Source organism: Toxotes jaculatrix, chromosome 16, assembly GCF_017976425.1.
Source record: "Toxotes jaculatrix isolate fToxJac2 chromosome 16, fToxJac2.pri, whole genome shotgun sequence".
NCBI classification, from domain to species: Eukaryota; Metazoa; Chordata; class Actinopteri; family Toxotidae; genus Toxotes; species Toxotes jaculatrix.
The window spans coordinates 19,481,973-19,499,234 of NC_054409.1; the positions used below are offsets into that span (position 1 = coordinate 19,481,973).

Genomic DNA, 17,262 nt, shown 5'->3' on the forward strand with positions numbered 1-17,262 from the left:
ATAGGGGTTGTTTTTGTACCTGGTTTTACTTGGTAACAAACTGGTACAAATACGTAACACAGCAAACTGCTAGCTAGTGCATTCATTTCTGTTTAACTGTGGGAAAACTGGGTTTTTGGAGTCCTTCCCATTTTCCATGAATGCAGCATAAGACATCCGCTACGGCAGCCGTGTGGTCCAATCCGTCACGAATACGCATAGGTGAAAAACACATACTAGCGTAATTTTTGTTTTCTATTGATAACCGTCACATTTTAGAGTCTTTCTGATGACTTGGCATTACTTAGCCACATAAAGGAGCACATCCAGGTTGTGTTTTGGTGTCTTAATGGGCGGAAAGAAGAAGAAATCGGCTGCTCCGGTGGCCCCGGCACCACCGGCAGCAGCGGCCAGGAGTGGGGCCGCTGCAGCGGGGAGCAGCGTGGCGGAGGAGCAAAAGAAACAGCCAGCGAGCAACAAGCCGGCTAAACCGGCCAAAGAGAGCAAGTCCAAAGGTGGTAATACCTTCCAAAGGGGCGAATTCTCCCCAGACTGTTTCACTGGTTTCACTGTATGTTACTCAGGCAATGACTGTGCCATGTTTCCTGAAAACACCCAAAACGTGCCGTTATGGTCATTTTTCAATGCTGATAATACTGCAGTCTATATGTGTTCACAATATTGTGCCCCACCCTGTACACTGTGACTAAATCCTACATGCAGTTTTGCTGTGATTAATCAGGACGTCATTTGTGCTTATTCGGTGCAATAACTTTTGCACATGGGGCCCTCTTATCTTGTTGTCTTTCATAGTTTCCTCTGTGTTCTTCACTTCAGCAATTTGTCAAGTAAAGATCATAAACTTCATCAAGCTTCATAAAATCCTTTTTACTTCTGTGTGTTGTTTGCTTGTCAGATGAGAAAACAGTTTTCTTGTCCAGTTGGTAAGCAAACATTGGTCTGGTAACTGATGGTGGACATTTGCCTGTACATGGTTTCTTTCATTTTAAAATGTCCTTTATTCATAAGAATGGACATATTGCATGACAACATGTGTACTCAAACAACATACTTGATCAATAAATATATTATACACACATAATTGTTAATCATGTCAGTGAAAGTGGACTAACATTAAGTCTGGCTCTGAATTAACGTACACTGCTCTGCTGTGTCTCCACTGTAGCTCCAAAGACCTACAGTCTTGCCAACACTGCTCAGGTCGACACAGGTGGAGTCTCAGACAAGTCCATTCTTAAAGTAAGTCGGCCGCTGTAAAATGTTATTGATTACCTTCCACCATATTTATTGACTAAAATAGTAATTTATTTCTTCAGCTGTGAATCTCATCCAATTTTGAAGCATGCGTTTCGCACTGAAAAGCATTCAAAATGTTATTAATGAATGGGATTTGACCTTTTAACACAGGTTTCTATCCAAGCTGACCTTGAGAAGAAGATCATCAGGCTCATCAATGACTTTAGACAGGAGAATGGGGACAAAGGGCCCATATCAGGCAGACTTACAAGCAAGAAGCTGCTGGTAAAGACATAACATCCCAATGATTTTTAGATTTGGCCTTGTGACACATTGTAATATTTATTTTCTCCTAATGTGTTTGTAGGACCTGTACACAGCTCTGCAAAAATTCAACTTTAAGAGAGAACACATAGAGGAGGCCATGAAGAGCAGTGTGCTCTACGGAGGGGATCTCCACTCTGCTCTCGACTGGCTCTGCCTCAACCTTAAAGATGGTAAGAGAACATCAGTAGTCATTTAGATATAATCACTGTACACTTCTTGAGAACACAACAGTGCAAAAAATTTAACTTTATTGGTTTATTATCTGTTTTGCCAGAGGAGCTGCCAGAAGGTTTTAGCCAGCAGATGCAGGAGGAGACCCAGAGGAGCAGGCCGAGGTTCCAGCCTCCTGCTCAGCAGAAACCTGCTGTCCCAAGCCCCAAGGCTCCTAACAACACCCGCAAAGAGACCACCAAGGTTTGTGCGTTTATTAACAAGTGTGTGCTGGCTAGACAGATGTGTACCATCAAATTATATCATAGCTTATAAGTGTGTGTGGTGTCTCTGCCAGGCCACAGAGAAGGATGAAGCTGCAAGCATGAAGGACTGGATCTTGAGATATGCAGAGCAGAGCAGTGATGAAGAGGAGGAGGGCGAAGAAGAAGAACAGAAGAAGAGAGCACAAAATCCTGAACTTCAGGAGAAGTTTGACCCAGTAATTATTGCATCTCAACACTGGAGCTGGAATTTTGAATGGTTGAAAATGCTCTTCATACTTTTAATTAGAAATGTTGATCAGATTGGGGAATGGATGTGTCACGATTTCCTTTGTAGTTTGAGCTTTACATGAAAAGTTACCACATTTCAGCTCTAATATCAGTCTTTTTTTCATTGTTTGTTCAAAGGTAGGAAGTTGTGATAGTTATGTTCACTAAATGTCACCATGTATGTGGCACAATGTAGTCGTTTGATAACAGCCTGTGTTATTTCTTGCTGTGTAGAATGATCGGTATTTGGTCCTCACTGCTCAGCTGTATGACACGAAAGAAATGGCAGCTGCTGCTAAGAACAAAGGAGACAAGGCGGGTCAGAGGATGGCACAGGACAGGATACGCATCATACAGCAAGGTGTGTGTGTGCTTTAGCTCTTTCATGCAGAAATTAAACGTCTTAAAACTCACTTTTGACTTACTTACAAATGCATTTTCTGTTTCTAGAAATGAAGCAGCTGGAGTCGCACCCCATGTTCAATCCAGCTATAAAAGTGGTGGACGTGCCTCAGAAGGAAAAGAAAATATTTCCTGTCAGTGAGGACAAAGAGGACATCACCTTCAGTTTGTTTGAACAAGCTGAAAAGGACCCTCCTGCTGAGAAAGGTTCATCCGGCAAATGTGTTTTACAAGAAATACAAAAGATAGCAAACTTTGAGAGGGCAGCATCTGGCTTCAGTGACCTGTGACTTTGTTGCTGATCGTTTTTTTTCCTTTTCCCTTGCAGTCGTCAAAAAGAACGAGCCAAAGGACATTCGTAATTTTGACTACACAGCTCGCAGCTGGACAGGAAAGTCTCCCAAACAGTTTCTCATCGACTGGGTCCGAAAGAACCTGCCCAAGAGTCCGCCGCCGGCCTTTCACAAGGTTGCTGCTGGTAGATATTGGAGATGCAAGTACGTATGTGTGTTGTTGAGACCTTGTTGTTTATAATAGACTTGTAACTGAATTTAGAAACATGTTTTATTGATAAGATGTTTTTACATCCATCAGGGTGCGTGTTCAGAGGGTGGATGATGTTCTGGAGGTTTGTCCCACCATCCTCACTGAGGACAGCATGCAGGCTCAACATCTGGCAGCCACACTGGCACTCTACAACCTGGTTAAAGGACAAGTACTACACGTTACCATGCTACACCTTTCTGCTGCTTAACCTCACAGTTTTGCTCTGTTTTAACCTTGTTATATTTTTGTGCCTCTGCATCTTTGACTCTCAGTCAGTGCACCAGCTCCTCCCTCCAACCTACCGAGATGTGTGGCTGGAGTGGAGAGACAGCGAGCAGCAGCAACAGGAAGAGAGTCGCACAGCTGCCAACAAACCTCGAGACCAGTTCATCTCCCGGCTTCTGACCAGACTCAAACAGCAGCAAAGCCAGAGCCAAGGGCAGGGGTCTGGAACCCAAGGCCAGGCCAGGCTGGGCCAGGGTGTGGACGAAGAGCCTGAAGAGTCCTGGGAGAATCTGGCTGGTCTTGATATTGGGGAGGGAGGAGAGGAACTGGAGGACAAGAGCGAGAAAAGAGGAGGGAGGAGGGAAGGGGCAGGAGCTCTCGAAGCATCCAGGGAGCTCTTATTAAAGCTGAGGAAATCTGCACTCGCCCACAAACTGCAGGTAAACAAACATTAACTTTTTCATATAGTGCAGTTTGCATAAAATAAACCCAAGTCATTCAACGATTGTCCTACCTTCAAGGCAGAGCGAGAGCAGCTTCCTGTCTTCCAACACCGGCATCGCGTCCTGGACGCTCTGCAGCGCCACCCTGTGGTAGTGGTGGCTGGTGAGACGGGCAGTGGAAAGAGTACTCAGATTCCTCAGTTCCTGCTGGAGGGGCTGTTGACCGGGGGCAAAGTGGCTCAGCCCTGTAACATCGTGGTGACCCAACCCCGCAGGATATCTGCCATGAGCCTGGCCTGCAGAGTCAGTCAGGAGCTGGGATGTGAGGATGGACCAGGATCAAAGGTGAAAATATATATTTACGGAGACATCTTACCCTTTGAGGGCCTGTAGTCTAAAGCAATGTATTTAGCCCTTATAGACACAACAGTATAGGCTGATTGGCTGCACTGACACCTGCTGCAATGATCATGTTTCAGTCGTCGCTGTGCGGATACCAGATCCGGATGGAGAATCAGTCTGGGGAGTGGACCCGTCTGCTGTACTGTACTACTGGAGTTCTGCTCAGGAAACTCCAGCATGACAGACACCTCAGCTCCCTGACACACATCATTGTAGACGAGGTACAGACAGTTTCTGATCAAACACAGTATTTACAAATTGTAATGTCTTGGTACCCTGTGTGCTGCCTTAGTATAAGAGCACACACACACTCTGCCATTAGTCTTTAATATTCTTATCTAATCCCTAACATGCCACAGATGTTCTTTCAACCTAGTAAATGCAAGACAGTAGGAGACAGCCAGCTGGAAAGTTTGATCTCTCCAAACATACTCCTACTCACCTCCATCTTCTCAGGTCCATGAGCGCAGCGTCCAGTCCGACTTCCTGTTAACCATCCTGAAAGACGTTGTAATGAGGAGATCAGACCTGCAGCTGATCCTCATGAGCGCCACAGTGGACTGTGACAAGTTCTCCAACTACTTCAACCGCTGCCCAGTGATCACCATTCCCGGCAGGACTTTCCCAGTGGAGGTGAGGAGAGAAGAGCTTTAGTTTGTGTTTAATGTTTACGGAGTCTGATTTCATCCATTTTAAATCTTGTGGAAGTGATTATCGAGGAAGGAGGATGTACTTTACTCAAGCTCCTGTGGTTTTGTGTTCAGGTGTATCACTTAGAAGACATAGTGGAGCAGACGGGGTACGTCCTGGAAAAGGACTCGGAGTACTGCCAGAAAATTCTTGAAGAAGAAGAAGAGGTCAGCATCTCCGTCACCCAGAAAGGCGGCAAGACATTACAGCACCAGGTAATTTTGGCCTTCTGCAGCAGTATTATGTATGAAAGTGGTGTTTTCATTTTGTCGTTTGTTGACTTGTCTAAGTTGCTGCTCTAATCTCTAGCAACTTGCAGGCCTCTGAAAACATGTTTTCAAATCTTATGTATTTCTAAATAACATTAAATAATCAAAAATAAATAAAGTTTGACTGAAAAAAAAACCATTTTTAGGTATAATTTATTTACAGCCCAAAAACATAGCCAGTCTTATTCATCATGATTTAATCTGTGTGTTTCTGTCTGATTCAGGAGGTGATAGTGAGGGACTCCTCTTCAGGCTGGGACCTGGGTCCTGACCTCGACCACTTCAGTAGCAGGACCCGGCAGGTGCTGCAGTACATGAACCCTAACAAGATCAACATGGACTTGCTGGTTGAACTCATGGACTACCTAGGTGGAACACATCAACAGGCTTGTTTCAGACAAAACAAAGTCCATATTCATACATGTTTTGGTCTTGTTATGTGCACTAAATTTGAGTATTTTTTTCTGTGTTTTTCTGCCAGACAAATCCCCACAATTTGCCGATTTGGATGGAGCCGTTCTCGTGTTCCTCCCAGGTCTGGCTCACATCCAACAGCTGTACGACCTGCTCTCTTCAGACAAGAGGTTCAGGGACAAAAACAGGTGACATACACACACTCACCTAATGCCCTCTAATCCAGTAGACACTCCCGAAAAGTCCTGCAGCAAACACGTGTCAAGTACATTTAACTTGACCTTTTACCTTCATCTCACTGTGAGTTTTGTCTGTTGTGTTTTTCAGGTATAGGATTGTTGCTCTCCACTCAACTCTTTCATCAAAGGACCAGGCCTCTGCCTTCACAGTGCCCCCTGCTGGAGTTAGGAAGGTACTACTAAATATGTTATGGTATAATAAAGCATTGTAAAATAAAAATGTGTAGCAGATTCCTTTCACACCTTTAGCTGATACATTCTCATGTTTTGAAACAGAAAATAACATTTAAATATTCTCTACAAATAAAATGATTTCATTGAGCGACTGAACATAAATAGGCAGAAGTACTAAAAGCCCTCACTGCTCTTCTCTGTCTTGTTTAGATTGTGTTGTCGACTAACATTGCTGAGACAGGTGTGACTATTCCTGATGTTGTGTTTGTCATCGACACTGGGAAGACCAAAGAAAATAAGTAAGGGCCAATGAAAAATACCAGAAAGGTTTGCATGTTATGGTATTGTTAATATATTATCTCCCATTATATCTTCCCATCAGTGGTGGGAAAACCCAACCGAGGGTGGTTGCACGGAGACTTAACTCTACTCTGTTGTGTCCTGCAGGTACCATGAGAGCAGCCAGATGAGTTCTCTGGTGGAAACTTTTGTTTCCAAAGCCAGTGCCCTCCAGAGGCAGGGGAGAGCAGGACGCGTCCGAAACGGCTTCTGCTTCAGACTCTACCCAAAATACAGGTATGGAGCTCATCATTCACTATGAAGAGATGGGATGAGCAGGAAAACAAACCATTTCCATTAAATATAAAGGAGTTCATCGATAAAGACAAAAAAAATAACTACACGTCATATTCCTGTTTGTGGTCATATGCTGTATCTTTGTTTAACCCCTCCGTCCTCAGGTTTGATGCCTTCATGGATTACTCCATACCAGAAATACTACGGGTCCCACTGGAAGAGCTTTGCCTTCATATTATGGTATAAAAACCATGCTCAAATGCACAGACACAGAAATAAAAATTCACAAAAAGGCAAAGATTATTGAAGGCTCTGTTTAAGGTTCTATTTTCTCCCCTCTGGTAGAAATGTCAGTACGGCTCCCCGGAAGACTTCCTGAGCCGGGCCCTGGATGCTCCTCAGCCCCAGTCGGTCAGTAATGCTGTTAACCTGCTCAGGAAGATCGGTGCGTGTCACCCGAGCAATCATCTCCTCACCCCTCTGGGACACCACCTGGCGAGTCTGCCTGTCAATGTGAAGATCGGCAAGATGCTGATATATGGGGCCATCTTCGGCTGCCTGGAGCCCATAGTACGTCCACTAGCTCATTATTACACCTCATTAGTACTAATACTACTGTATTATGTCTTATTTTTAGAGTCCTGCTTTACTACTTTGATATCTTTCCATGAATATTAATGAAGGACTTGTTTCAGGCAACAATCGCAGCAGCCATCACTGAGAAGTCTCCCTTCTCCACACCAATGAATAGAAAGGAGGAAGCTAACCTGGCCAAAGCTGCACTGGCATTGGCCAACTCTGATCACCTGACCATATACAATGCATATCTGGGGTAAGGACTGTTCTGAAAAAGCCTCTCACATTTAAGCCTCCTCAGTTTAATTTGGTAAACACTGCGGAAACCCTGTAACAACCGCTGTCAAGAATCTGTTGCCTTTAGCAAGAGTACTGCTGTATGACCTGCTTTCTGATGACTTGTTTTCATGTGTCGGCCTGTCATTCTGTCAGGTGGAAGAACTCACAGACGGAGGGACTGAGAACAGAGATGTCCTACTGTAGGAAACACTTCCTCAATCGAACAGCTCTCATTACAATAGAGGTATCTCGCTCACATACATTTGCACACACACTCTCACCTGGGCTTCTCTTCACTTATTTTGACACTAGTCATTTTCTCCTCCTCCTCCTCCTGTCCATTGCTGTATGTTTGACATCTTCCATCTAGGATGTGAAGCACGAGCTGATGAAGATGATGGAGCAGGCAGGTTTCTGGTCGTCTCGCTCCTCTTCTCACTCCAAGCTGCCGGCAGCCTTGCTGTCCAAGCAGCAGATCTCAGTCCTGAATGCTGTGCTGACAGCAGGGCTCTACGACAGCGTGGCCCGGGTCTTGTGCACCCCCTCTGTGGATGTGCTGGAGCGAGTCGCCTGCACAGTGGAGACCCCTCAAGGCAGGGCCCAGGTCCATCCCTCATCTGTTAACCGCAACCTCCAGACACACGGCTGGCTGCTGTACCAGGAGAAGGTACGGATGCGAAGTGTGTGCACGGGCGTGAGATATCTGTTTATGTCAACGTCACATTTGTGCTAATAACCGCTCCTCCTCAGGTGAAATACACTAAGATCTACCTGCGAGACACCACTCTGATACCTCCTTTCCCCATGCTGCTGTTCGGAGGGGACATCGATATTCAGCACAGAGAGAGGCTCATCACACTCGACGGATGGATACACTTTCAGGTCAGGTGTCACCCGAGTTTCTCTGATGATCTCAGATTAGTTCAGTTTGGTGTCAAAGGTAGCTCTACAGTCATTTTTCAGTTTCAGTGCCTTAGTATTGTGCGTGTAGGCTCACTGTGACACTTAATAAACAGACCTGTTCTTTTGTTTTTATGGCTTATCAACATGTTTGCAGTGAAAAAAGGCTTATTAAATTTAATCTGTGTTCCTCTTCAAAGGCTCCCGTACGGATCGGCGTGATCTTCAAACACCTGAGGAAACTGATGGACTCTTTGCTTGAAAAGAAGCTGGAGAATCCGAGGATGAACCTGGAAGGTAAACCCAGCCATCAAAGGGTTTTTTTGGTGAATTATTTTTAAACTTTTGTGAGGTTCCATAAGTAGGAACCAGTAAGACTGGTGGTGAGAGCCGCAGACTGGGTAAGGTCAGAAGCTAGTGGGAGAAAGACTACTGTCGAAAAATATAGATTAATGTCAGCTTTATATAATAGCAGTTTAATGAGGAATGAAGAACTGCACTGACAGTTACTAAAATCATCCTGTTCCTCATTCACAATTTATTTATCAGGAACTGAAAGGAAAATCTTTCAGTCATCCACTTTTATTTTTAAGACAAGTTGTTTGTCCGTTTTAAAATAGAACATTTTGTTTGTAATGCATGTAGCTTTTCAAGAAACATTATCTCATGTGGAGAAGCCGCTTCTTTTCTTTTTTTTTTGCTAGATCTGATTCCATTTGTCTCTGTCCATTGTAGGTGAGAAGACCATCCAGATGATTCTGGATCTGATCAAATCAGAACACTCTGTGTGATAATTGGACCATCAAACGAGCCATTTGCCACGGAAGAACCTACAAACCAGGACCCTTTCACACGTTATCAACAGGCTCCTCGCCAGGGAGTCCTGCTGACAAAGTGCTTCCCATTTCAGTTCTCCTATTCAGGACTAACGCCTGCAGACAAACAGCACCCACTGGACAGATGCAGGCGTCCTAAGGATGAACTGACACTTACCAGGATCTCTTTACTCACATTGAGGAGGACTGTATAATATAAAATGCAAAAGGACATCCTGAATTTTGAAGGTAATAATCAATAATGAGATAATGATGTTGCCAAATATGGTGGAAATAAAGCTATGCTAATTTTAAATTTAACTATTCACGTTGATAGTCAAAATTACATACCAGATGAAGTCAAATCAGGTATGAAAATGCCCTGCTGTATCACCACTTGACCTGCTAGGAAGGATCATGGAAATAAGAAGATAAACTGCAAACAGAGTAACTGCTGCCACACGTTAACCACAGATCACCGGGTCCACTGCACAGTGACCATTTAATCCCCCTTTCCTCCTGCAGTTTCAAACTCAGTCACAGTTTGTCTCATCTCCTACAAATTAGGTGTTACTAACATAAAATAACCAAAATCATAGTGAAAAAATTCCAACATTCATCAATCAGTATCTAGAAAATATTGTGCTTCCTCATCACACGTATGCATTTTAATTACTTGAATGTCAATGTAGAACTTCTTACAATGGAAATTATCTTATCTATTGTTCAGCACATGAACTTAACTACAAGACTTTCAAAATGTCAGGATGCAAGTGAAGTGACCAAGTACAGGAAATTACCTGGAATATGAAGAAAAACTGGGTTTCTGGTAATCTGTATACTGGACACCCACAAGATCGCTGACAACTCTCACATGTAAGAGGAAACGAAAACAGGTAAGCAGATGACTCATTTCTTGTTTTGTGAATCTCTTTCTCTCTACAGTTGAGAACCACAAAGGACTTAAGATAAATTTAGATGCAGTTTTGCAGTATATAGAGCCTTGTTGTAATAAATAGGCTCTATATCGGGACAGAGAAAGTGTTTAAAGTTTATACAGAATTCACGTCACTTTTGTATCGTAGCACAGAATTTCAATTTAATCAAGCTACTGAGTAAAAACCCCCATTAAAATAAGGATGTCCTCTGTACTGTTTATAACACAGTGATACATGTTCAAAATGTCACACAACCATATCTTAACTATCTTAACAGTTATGACACCTACTTTCCACCTGATAAGTATCTCACACAGGAAAACACAAAGGAAGAAGTAGGTTACAAAGCTCCAGCACAGCACAGGACATGCAGTAGCTGCTCCAGACGATCTGTGTGTTAGTACTGGATAACACTGTAACCGGGGTCCTGCACTGTTGAGTAGACTGTTTCTTCTGCAATCAAAGCAAAGATCAAACACACTGTGGTTAAGTATGACAAGCAGAAGTCTGCAGCCACTGCAAGGAGACTGGTGTTCAGCTGATCTGAATCAAAATCAAACACCATATTTCATACACCTCTGTCTATAAAATCACTGGCTAATACCACATTCATATCATGTGGGAGAGAAGGTAATGATGGGAAAGACTTGTTTCTTTTCGTGCTTCTGACTCTTACGTGTTACTGGATATTTCAGCTTTAGCAAGTAAAGTGTTTTCTAAAAACTAAACAGGTTTAGTTGCAACTAAACCTCTTTAGCTACATCATCATAGCAAGCAACACACCACATTACCACAGTAAATAAAAACACATCCTCACCTTTGTTTGCTGGATCAGGTAACGGTCCCCTCCTGAAAATTCACAAAAGAACTTAGAGTTAGTTTGTAACTACAGATAGATGGATAAACAGGCAGGTGGCAGCCCCACCTACAGTCCGTCTCTTGTTTACCTGATGATTGGTGGAGGCTGCCGAGGGGGTGGAGGTCCAGTGGGAGACCTCTGACCACTGTAAAAGTTCTCATACACAACCGGAGCTAGTCAGAGAGAAATACAGATGCTGTTCACCCACCAGCAAGGGATGAAACAGTGCACATGTGTGTTGTCCAATATTTACCTCTGTATGTGTACCTCTGGTTAATTGTTAATATTGCCAATGACTATTCCAGCAGTCATACCTGGTGGTTTATCTCCTGTCTGCCTTAGGTTTACAAAGTGTTCAATATCTTCCTGGACGTCACACTGTTCCAGTGACTTTCTCACTTCCTCGTACAGCTATGCACCCACACACATACAAAGAGACAGTAAAAACAAGGTCAGAGTCCGGTTAGAACACACCTTGAGTTTGATTTGGTTTGCGATTCAGGTTCAGGTTACTTTATTTGTACCCATTTGTAGATTTGTGTTGCAGTCAGATGATCAGATGATGACACATATACACAGAACACAAAGAAATGTAGCACAAAACACAGCTGACTATAAACAAAATAAAAGTGCTAAAAGTCTGAAGTCCATCAATCAGGACATAAAAGAGAGAGAAGGGTCAATAAAGAATAACTTTGGTAAAAGGTAAAATAATAAAAACCTCTAGACTAAAACCAAGGTTAAAAGAAGTTTAAAAGAGAAAGAAGTTTAATGATATAACTGGAGGCTTTACCTCATCACAGGTCACACACTGCTGGGAAAGTTGGTTTAGGTGAGTCCAGACTGTATTTCTCAGAAAGCTGATTCGCTCCACTGACTGTTTTTCAAAGATCTGTCCAAGAAAACACTCCGGTTAGTTACATGATGTGCGCTATATTCAGGTTTTGGGAATCTTGAATCGTTCACAGTTTTACCTCACAGGCCTTGACATGCTCCTTCATCCATTCATCTCTAATCTTTCCCAGTGTGGTCACACTCTGATAGTATAACCTGTCTGGCAATCAAACCCATACATCGATATGAACACTATAAACATGGTGTAAATACCCAAACACATTATTATTATTTTTATTACTATACTGCATTAATGTGATGTTGGAATAATTGGAAAAAATGCTAACTTACCTGCTTCTTCTGCATTCTGTTTTGCTTGCTGTGCTTTTGAGTAGAGCTGAAACAAGAACACATGAGGGTTCATCAGTGGGTCAAAAGCTAAAACAAAACAGCTAACAAATAGAGAAATTACTGCTCAGAACATCTTATCAACACTGTCAGTCTGCTGCTTCTCTGATATAACTGTAATACAATAGATGGAGGAAGTCTAAAGCACATCTGTGGAAAAACTAATGTGTGAGCAGGAGCTGTATGTGGTTCAGAATCAAGTCTGAGCGCTCATCTGAGAACACTGCTCTACCAGTATTATAACAGTCATAAAAACATTAATTTCTGCCACACTTCTTGTTTCACTTTAGGGGACACACAATTTCACAACAGTGGTTGAAATGAGACATGAGATACAACATAGATGCCTTTTAACCACAACAACAATTACTTTTTTTTTAAACAAATAAAATCCACAGATATTTTCACTAAGTAACTGACTTAAATGATTGACGTACTACTGTATAGTTTTAATTTCTTACGTTAATACAGACCAAAACAGGTCAAAAATATAATCTTTGTGGAGAAAATAAATGATCCAGTTTTGCCTTTTTTAAATTTCCATCTGTGGGAAACACCACTTTACCTTCTCAATGTGCTTGGTGTTGTTGGTGTTTGTGTTTCGGTTCACATTCTGATCTGCTTCTTCTTTATCTCGGCACTTCTGCTCATACGTCTTCTTTGACTGGGGGATGGCACGACAGTTGGCATTAGAGGTTTTTAAGGCATTGTCACCAGCTGTTAATGAGCTGTTCATGACGAGCAGTATTCTCTTCAGTTTACTGGCATTAGTTCTGCTAATGCACACTTCAAATCTTGATATGAATGGTGCATCACAAGCACTTCTTCTTCTGTGTGAGATTTTCGTGGTGTTAAAAGTTGCCCTGTGGTTCACTTCCTAGGCTGATCAACACAACTTCCCCCCACCAAAGAGGAAGAACAGAGTTCGGATAAGAACAGCATTTTCTCTGTTTTCAAAACACAACTGAAACTCATCTGTTGTGAATCACAAATGGACTGATGTCTAGTGTCACTTTGTCTAAAACACATCTAGTTTTGTTTTAACTTAAATGAAGCACAGCACCAGCTAAAACACAAGCTTGGTTCTATCATATGGCAGGCTAATCAGTATCAGTATCATTAAGTCTGCACGTGACTGAATCTGCACGCTAATCAGCGCAGCTTATCAATAAAGCACGACAAGGAAAAGAAACAGAAAAGTTCTTGAGGGAAAGGTTGAAAGTGCCCTTGCAGTAATTTATTTCACACTGAGACTGCAATCGTTAACTCTGTATGACCTTTCTATTATTACTTACATCCATAGTCCTCTTGAACTGTGAAGACTTCTGTTTGTGGAGAGCATCCATCTGTTGTTCTATCTGAAATGACAAGGTTGTATCAAGTCATCCTCTAACCATGTGCTGCCAAGATGCGGTCACTTCACCATCAGAGCACGGCAGCACTGATCAAACCACCAACCTTTTTCCTCACTTCCTTCTGCTTCTCTCTGAATTCTTCCAGTTTCTTGGCCTCATCCTTCATGCTCTGTGCCAGCTGTAAGTGTGAGAGACTCACATGTTCGGTTTCTGCAGGGAAATATGTGGTTTGAATAGTGATCAACACCGAAATAATGAACTGAAACATACAGTACCTGTAAATAATTGTGGCTAAAAATGACTCCAAAATATTAAGCACTTACGTAATTTGAACACATCCAGGGATCTTTTTAATGTGCTTAAAGAAGAAAAGAAACACTATTATGTAGGGATTTCATACGTGACATAATTTGCATAAAATTGGTTCACACTATAACTTCAGTGCATCAACATTTCGATGCTCAGCACACCACACACAAAAAAGACCTTAAATGTACCCTGTGGGGTTTTTGACCACTCGCAGTGCTGTGCAGCAACGTTTTCATGAGCAGGCCCCCATTTTGTTTCGTCTCTTTAGGACAAAGACTCAGATGGCACAAGTCAAACCTGCCACTGGGTTTTGTGGGCTTCACCGAGTTAAATTAATACGTGTTATACTGGTATGAACAACCAGTAGAGACAGTAAGACCCAGAATTACTCACTGTTGTTTCACTTCTTTAAAAAATGCAAAATAGACTAGAATAAGTGGCAGAAAATTGATAGATTAACCAAAAACTTTTCCATAATGCCTCCCAACTCACATACACAAGCATGTGAACTTTTTTGACAAGACCTGCAGATACTTTGCTCAAGGATTCACGCAATGCATCTTGGTGAAAAACACGGAACGAACATAACTTTTCTTTGTTTACAAAAAACTCCACAGGGCACCTATAACAGAATGGATTCTTAATGGACCACTGCAAGTTTATAAAGTAAAAAAGAATATTGCCTGTCCCACCCTCCCCCACAAGTCTTCCTTCCTCTTCCCATCTTAAGTCTTTCTACCAGAATCAGTCAAAAAAAAAAAAAAGCCACAAAGATCAGGTGACCACTGGGGAATGGGAACTAGACTTGCTGATACAAAAACACCATGTCAACGTAACACCAACACTAATCTATGTGACTAAAACTGCAGACTGTACATTAGTGCAACCACCATTTCTACATTTTAACAGACTCAGAATTATGACATGCTTGATTTGTGACCACATTCTAACTTTGCATTGACCGCTCTGTCCACATTGCTCTTGAATCCAATCTAAAAGGCAACATGTCAATTCTGCAGAGACAGATTAATTCATCTCATTGTTTGAGTTTCACTATAAACAGTTCAAACACATAATAACAGCATGGACAACACTGAGGTTGCTTACTTCATCTCATTGTGTCCACACACCTTCTTGGACAAACCGAGGAGATCTTTGGCATACTTCTCTTCAATTGAGGCCCTGAAACAAAAAAAAAAACAAAAACAAAAGTGAATCTGACATACAAGAAGAAGTGCATACGCAAAGAACGTAAGAGAACAAACTGGACAACCCACTTAGTTGATCATTTGCAAATGAATTTACATGAAAAACTGTACTGACGTTAAGGATAGGAAATTCTTTATAACTAATTTACATACATACACATAACCGGGTCGGCACTATCTGTCAGTCTAGCCCAACACTAAGGGAAGCAATGTAAGTTAAGTGGACTTGATGATGCTTCATAATTTCTTATTTGTCATGAAAGGCTCAGAGCTGCAGCACTGTAGGTGAGAAATTTTTTTTCTGTTCCTGTTCTAAGAAATATTCATTTCCGCTGGTCCACCATGATGCAGCAGAGGGCAGAAAAAAAATGCTGCTCTACTTGCAGATTTAATGTAAATCTTCCTCATCAGGATAACTCCATTTATATGAAAGTCCTTTTCAAACGCAAATTGTTTTAGTTTTTAACATCTGAAAGGTGCATGTATAAAATTCTCCACTGAAGCTTTGGGAATTATGTTTCTGGCATTTAATACTGTCACTGCAGCAACACTGACAGACTGCAGACTAATGCTAGCAAATAATTTCACCTTTATCCTTCTCTCTTTCTTCTCTCATAATGTTTCTGGTAAACATAAGTAAAATAAAAATGCTTTATCCCTGCAAGGAAATGTCTTCTCCTGAGTCATTGCTGTCTTTGAGTGTTCAATGTCCACCTCCACTAAAAACCTTCTTATGTCCTAAACAAGTTAATTCTTGTCCTCTAACTTTCCACAATGATTCCACAATGTTTTCTGTTCACATTCCTCATCCTTAATGACTCTTTCATATTTTTTCCACAAACTCTCAAACTCAACATATCATCACTGTTGTCTGTAAATCTGACTGTTATATAAAGTAATCCAGATTACAACCAGGCCTATGATTACGTTTGCATGTGTAGTCCTAACTTATATTGTGACCCTTCTTCTGGCTGCTTATTTATGGTATGATGTCTCACTGACCTGCGTTACCACAGAATGAACATGCAAATATTTTTGCATCATTGCACATCACGGCATTACCTAGCTTTCATGAAATCCTCCAACTCCTTGCATGTCCTCTTTCCATCGTTGAGATACTGGATGATGGCATCATAGCCACCAGTGCAGGTCAGGTCAGAGTTCTGTCAGTTAGATGGAAAATATGTTATTCAGCAAATATTCTTTGGCTAAAGAAATCACATGACAGTCGGGGTTCTTTGTTTAGATTAATACTCTACTTTAAAAACAGAAGCCTTGGCCACACCTGTGCTGTATATCTACCTCTAATACCACTTCTCTGACTAAAACCCGGTCCTTTACTGTAAGACAGGCAGCCTCTGTGTTTTACTCTGAATTCACACAGTGAATCTCCTAAGACAACAGGACACGCAGACATAAATAAAACACTTTAATATTAGGATTTCATACAGGGTGTAAATTGATGTTTTGAAATGCACATCTCCATAATTTAGGTAAGCCACGGGTAACAGCCTATAATTATCCCAAACCATGTGGATGTCAAAATCAGTGGGTTATTAAGTTTCTTTCTTTCTAAAAGATATGACGGTGTGTATCAGTTATACAAGCGTCCATAAGGAAATGTATGGTTTTGTTTTATTTTTAATAGATAAAAATAAAGTAATACAGGTAATAATTGCTTTTCAATGCAGTACTTTTACCTGTTCCTGAGTACTGTCACAGTGTGGTATGGGTATACTTTTAAAGATCTATATACTTTTTCCAACACGGCATAAATCACCTAACAACAGCTGGAAATTGGAGGCCAAAAATAAAGTGTTTCTAACCCCATCACAACTCCACCACAATGGCAAGAGAGGTTACGGTGTAAAAACGGAGAAATCACTTTATCAAATATTTTCTCTTTTTGATTGAGTTTACGAGGCAGTCAGACGCTTTTCGTAATATTAAAAATAATAACGAATACATCGACTGAAATAACAGGATAAATAACTCACCCAGAAGAAATCCTTCAAATGTAGATTCTTCATATTTGTGAGATGCAGGGGACGGCAGCACAGGCGCGTTACCGCAGCTCTAACCTAAAGTGACTTTCGCTCTGACACTGGCCGTGAGCGGCCGGTCAAACTCACGC

At 41.7% G+C, this 17,262-nt stretch overlaps 2 protein-coding genes across 2 annotated transcripts; one reads left to right on the forward strand and one right to left on the reverse strand.

Annotated features, from left to right (window-relative positions):
- Positions 1-184: 184 nt before the first annotated feature.
- On the forward strand, positions 185-9,272 carry dhx29 (DEAH (Asp-Glu-Ala-His) box polypeptide 29). Its single transcript, XM_041058971.1, has 28 exons — positions 185-494; positions 1,166-1,239; positions 1,408-1,521; positions 1,604-1,733; positions 1,838-1,977; positions 2,072-2,215; positions 2,502-2,628; positions 2,718-2,876; positions 2,998-3,166; positions 3,264-3,384; positions 3,488-3,880; positions 3,962-4,228; positions 4,363-4,506; positions 4,742-4,918; positions 5,050-5,190; positions 5,469-5,613; positions 5,726-5,846; positions 5,986-6,070; positions 6,282-6,370; positions 6,519-6,647; positions 6,812-6,887; positions 6,993-7,217; positions 7,343-7,479; positions 7,656-7,746; positions 7,873-8,169; positions 8,253-8,384; positions 8,603-8,699; positions 9,138-9,272. The coding sequence occupies exons 1-28, from the start codon at positions 329-331 to the stop codon at positions 9,191-9,193; spliced, it is 4,146 nt and encodes a 1,381-aa protein (XP_040914905.1). The 5' UTR covers positions 185-328; the 3' UTR covers positions 9,194-9,272.
- pstpip2 (proline-serine-threonine phosphatase interacting protein 2) lies at positions 9,170-17,247 on the reverse strand. Its single transcript, XM_041058972.1, has 14 exons — positions 17,126-17,247; positions 16,191-16,291; positions 15,028-15,102; positions 13,935-13,969; positions 13,715-13,821; positions 13,552-13,614; positions 12,822-12,920; positions 12,200-12,245; positions 11,989-12,068; positions 11,808-11,906; positions 11,329-11,425; positions 11,103-11,187; positions 10,973-11,004; positions 9,170-10,608 (listed from the first exon to the last, which is right to left on the reverse strand). The coding sequence occupies exons 1-14, from the start codon at positions 17,156-17,158 to the stop codon at positions 10,553-10,555; spliced, it is 1,008 nt and encodes a 335-aa protein (XP_040914906.1). The 5' UTR covers positions 17,159-17,247; the 3' UTR covers positions 9,170-10,552.
- Between the last annotated feature and the right edge of the window lie 15 nt (positions 17,248-17,262).

What these genes read in the sequence shown, in the direction of transcription:
- pstpip2 (XM_041058972.1), bottom strand. Translation starts at nt 17,158, where the DNA reads ATGAAGAATCTACATTTGAAGGATTTCTTCTGG. An exon ending in ACACCAAGCACATTGAGAAG is followed by an intron (nt 12,246 to 12,821) that starts GTAAAGTGGTGT and finishes TTCTTGTTTCAG; the next exon opens with CTCTACTCAAAAGCACAGCA. An exon ending in AGCATGTCAAGGCCTGTGAG is followed by an intron (nt 11,907 to 11,988) that starts GTAAAACTGTGA and finishes TTTCTTGGACAG; the next exon opens with ATCTTTGAAAAACAGTCAGT.
- dhx29 (XM_041058971.1), top strand. Translation starts at nt 329, where the DNA reads ATGGGCGGAAAGAAGAAGAAATCGGCTGCTCCGGTGGCCCCGGCACCA. An exon ending in AGCTTTGCCTTCATATTATG is followed by an intron (nt 6,888 to 6,992) that starts GTATAAAAACCA and finishes CCCCTCTGGTAG; the next exon opens with AAATGTCAGTACGGCTCCCC. An exon ending in ATATACAATGCATATCTGGG is followed by an intron (nt 7,480 to 7,655) that starts GTAAGGACTGTT and finishes TCATTCTGTCAG; the next exon opens with GTGGAAGAACTCACAGACGG.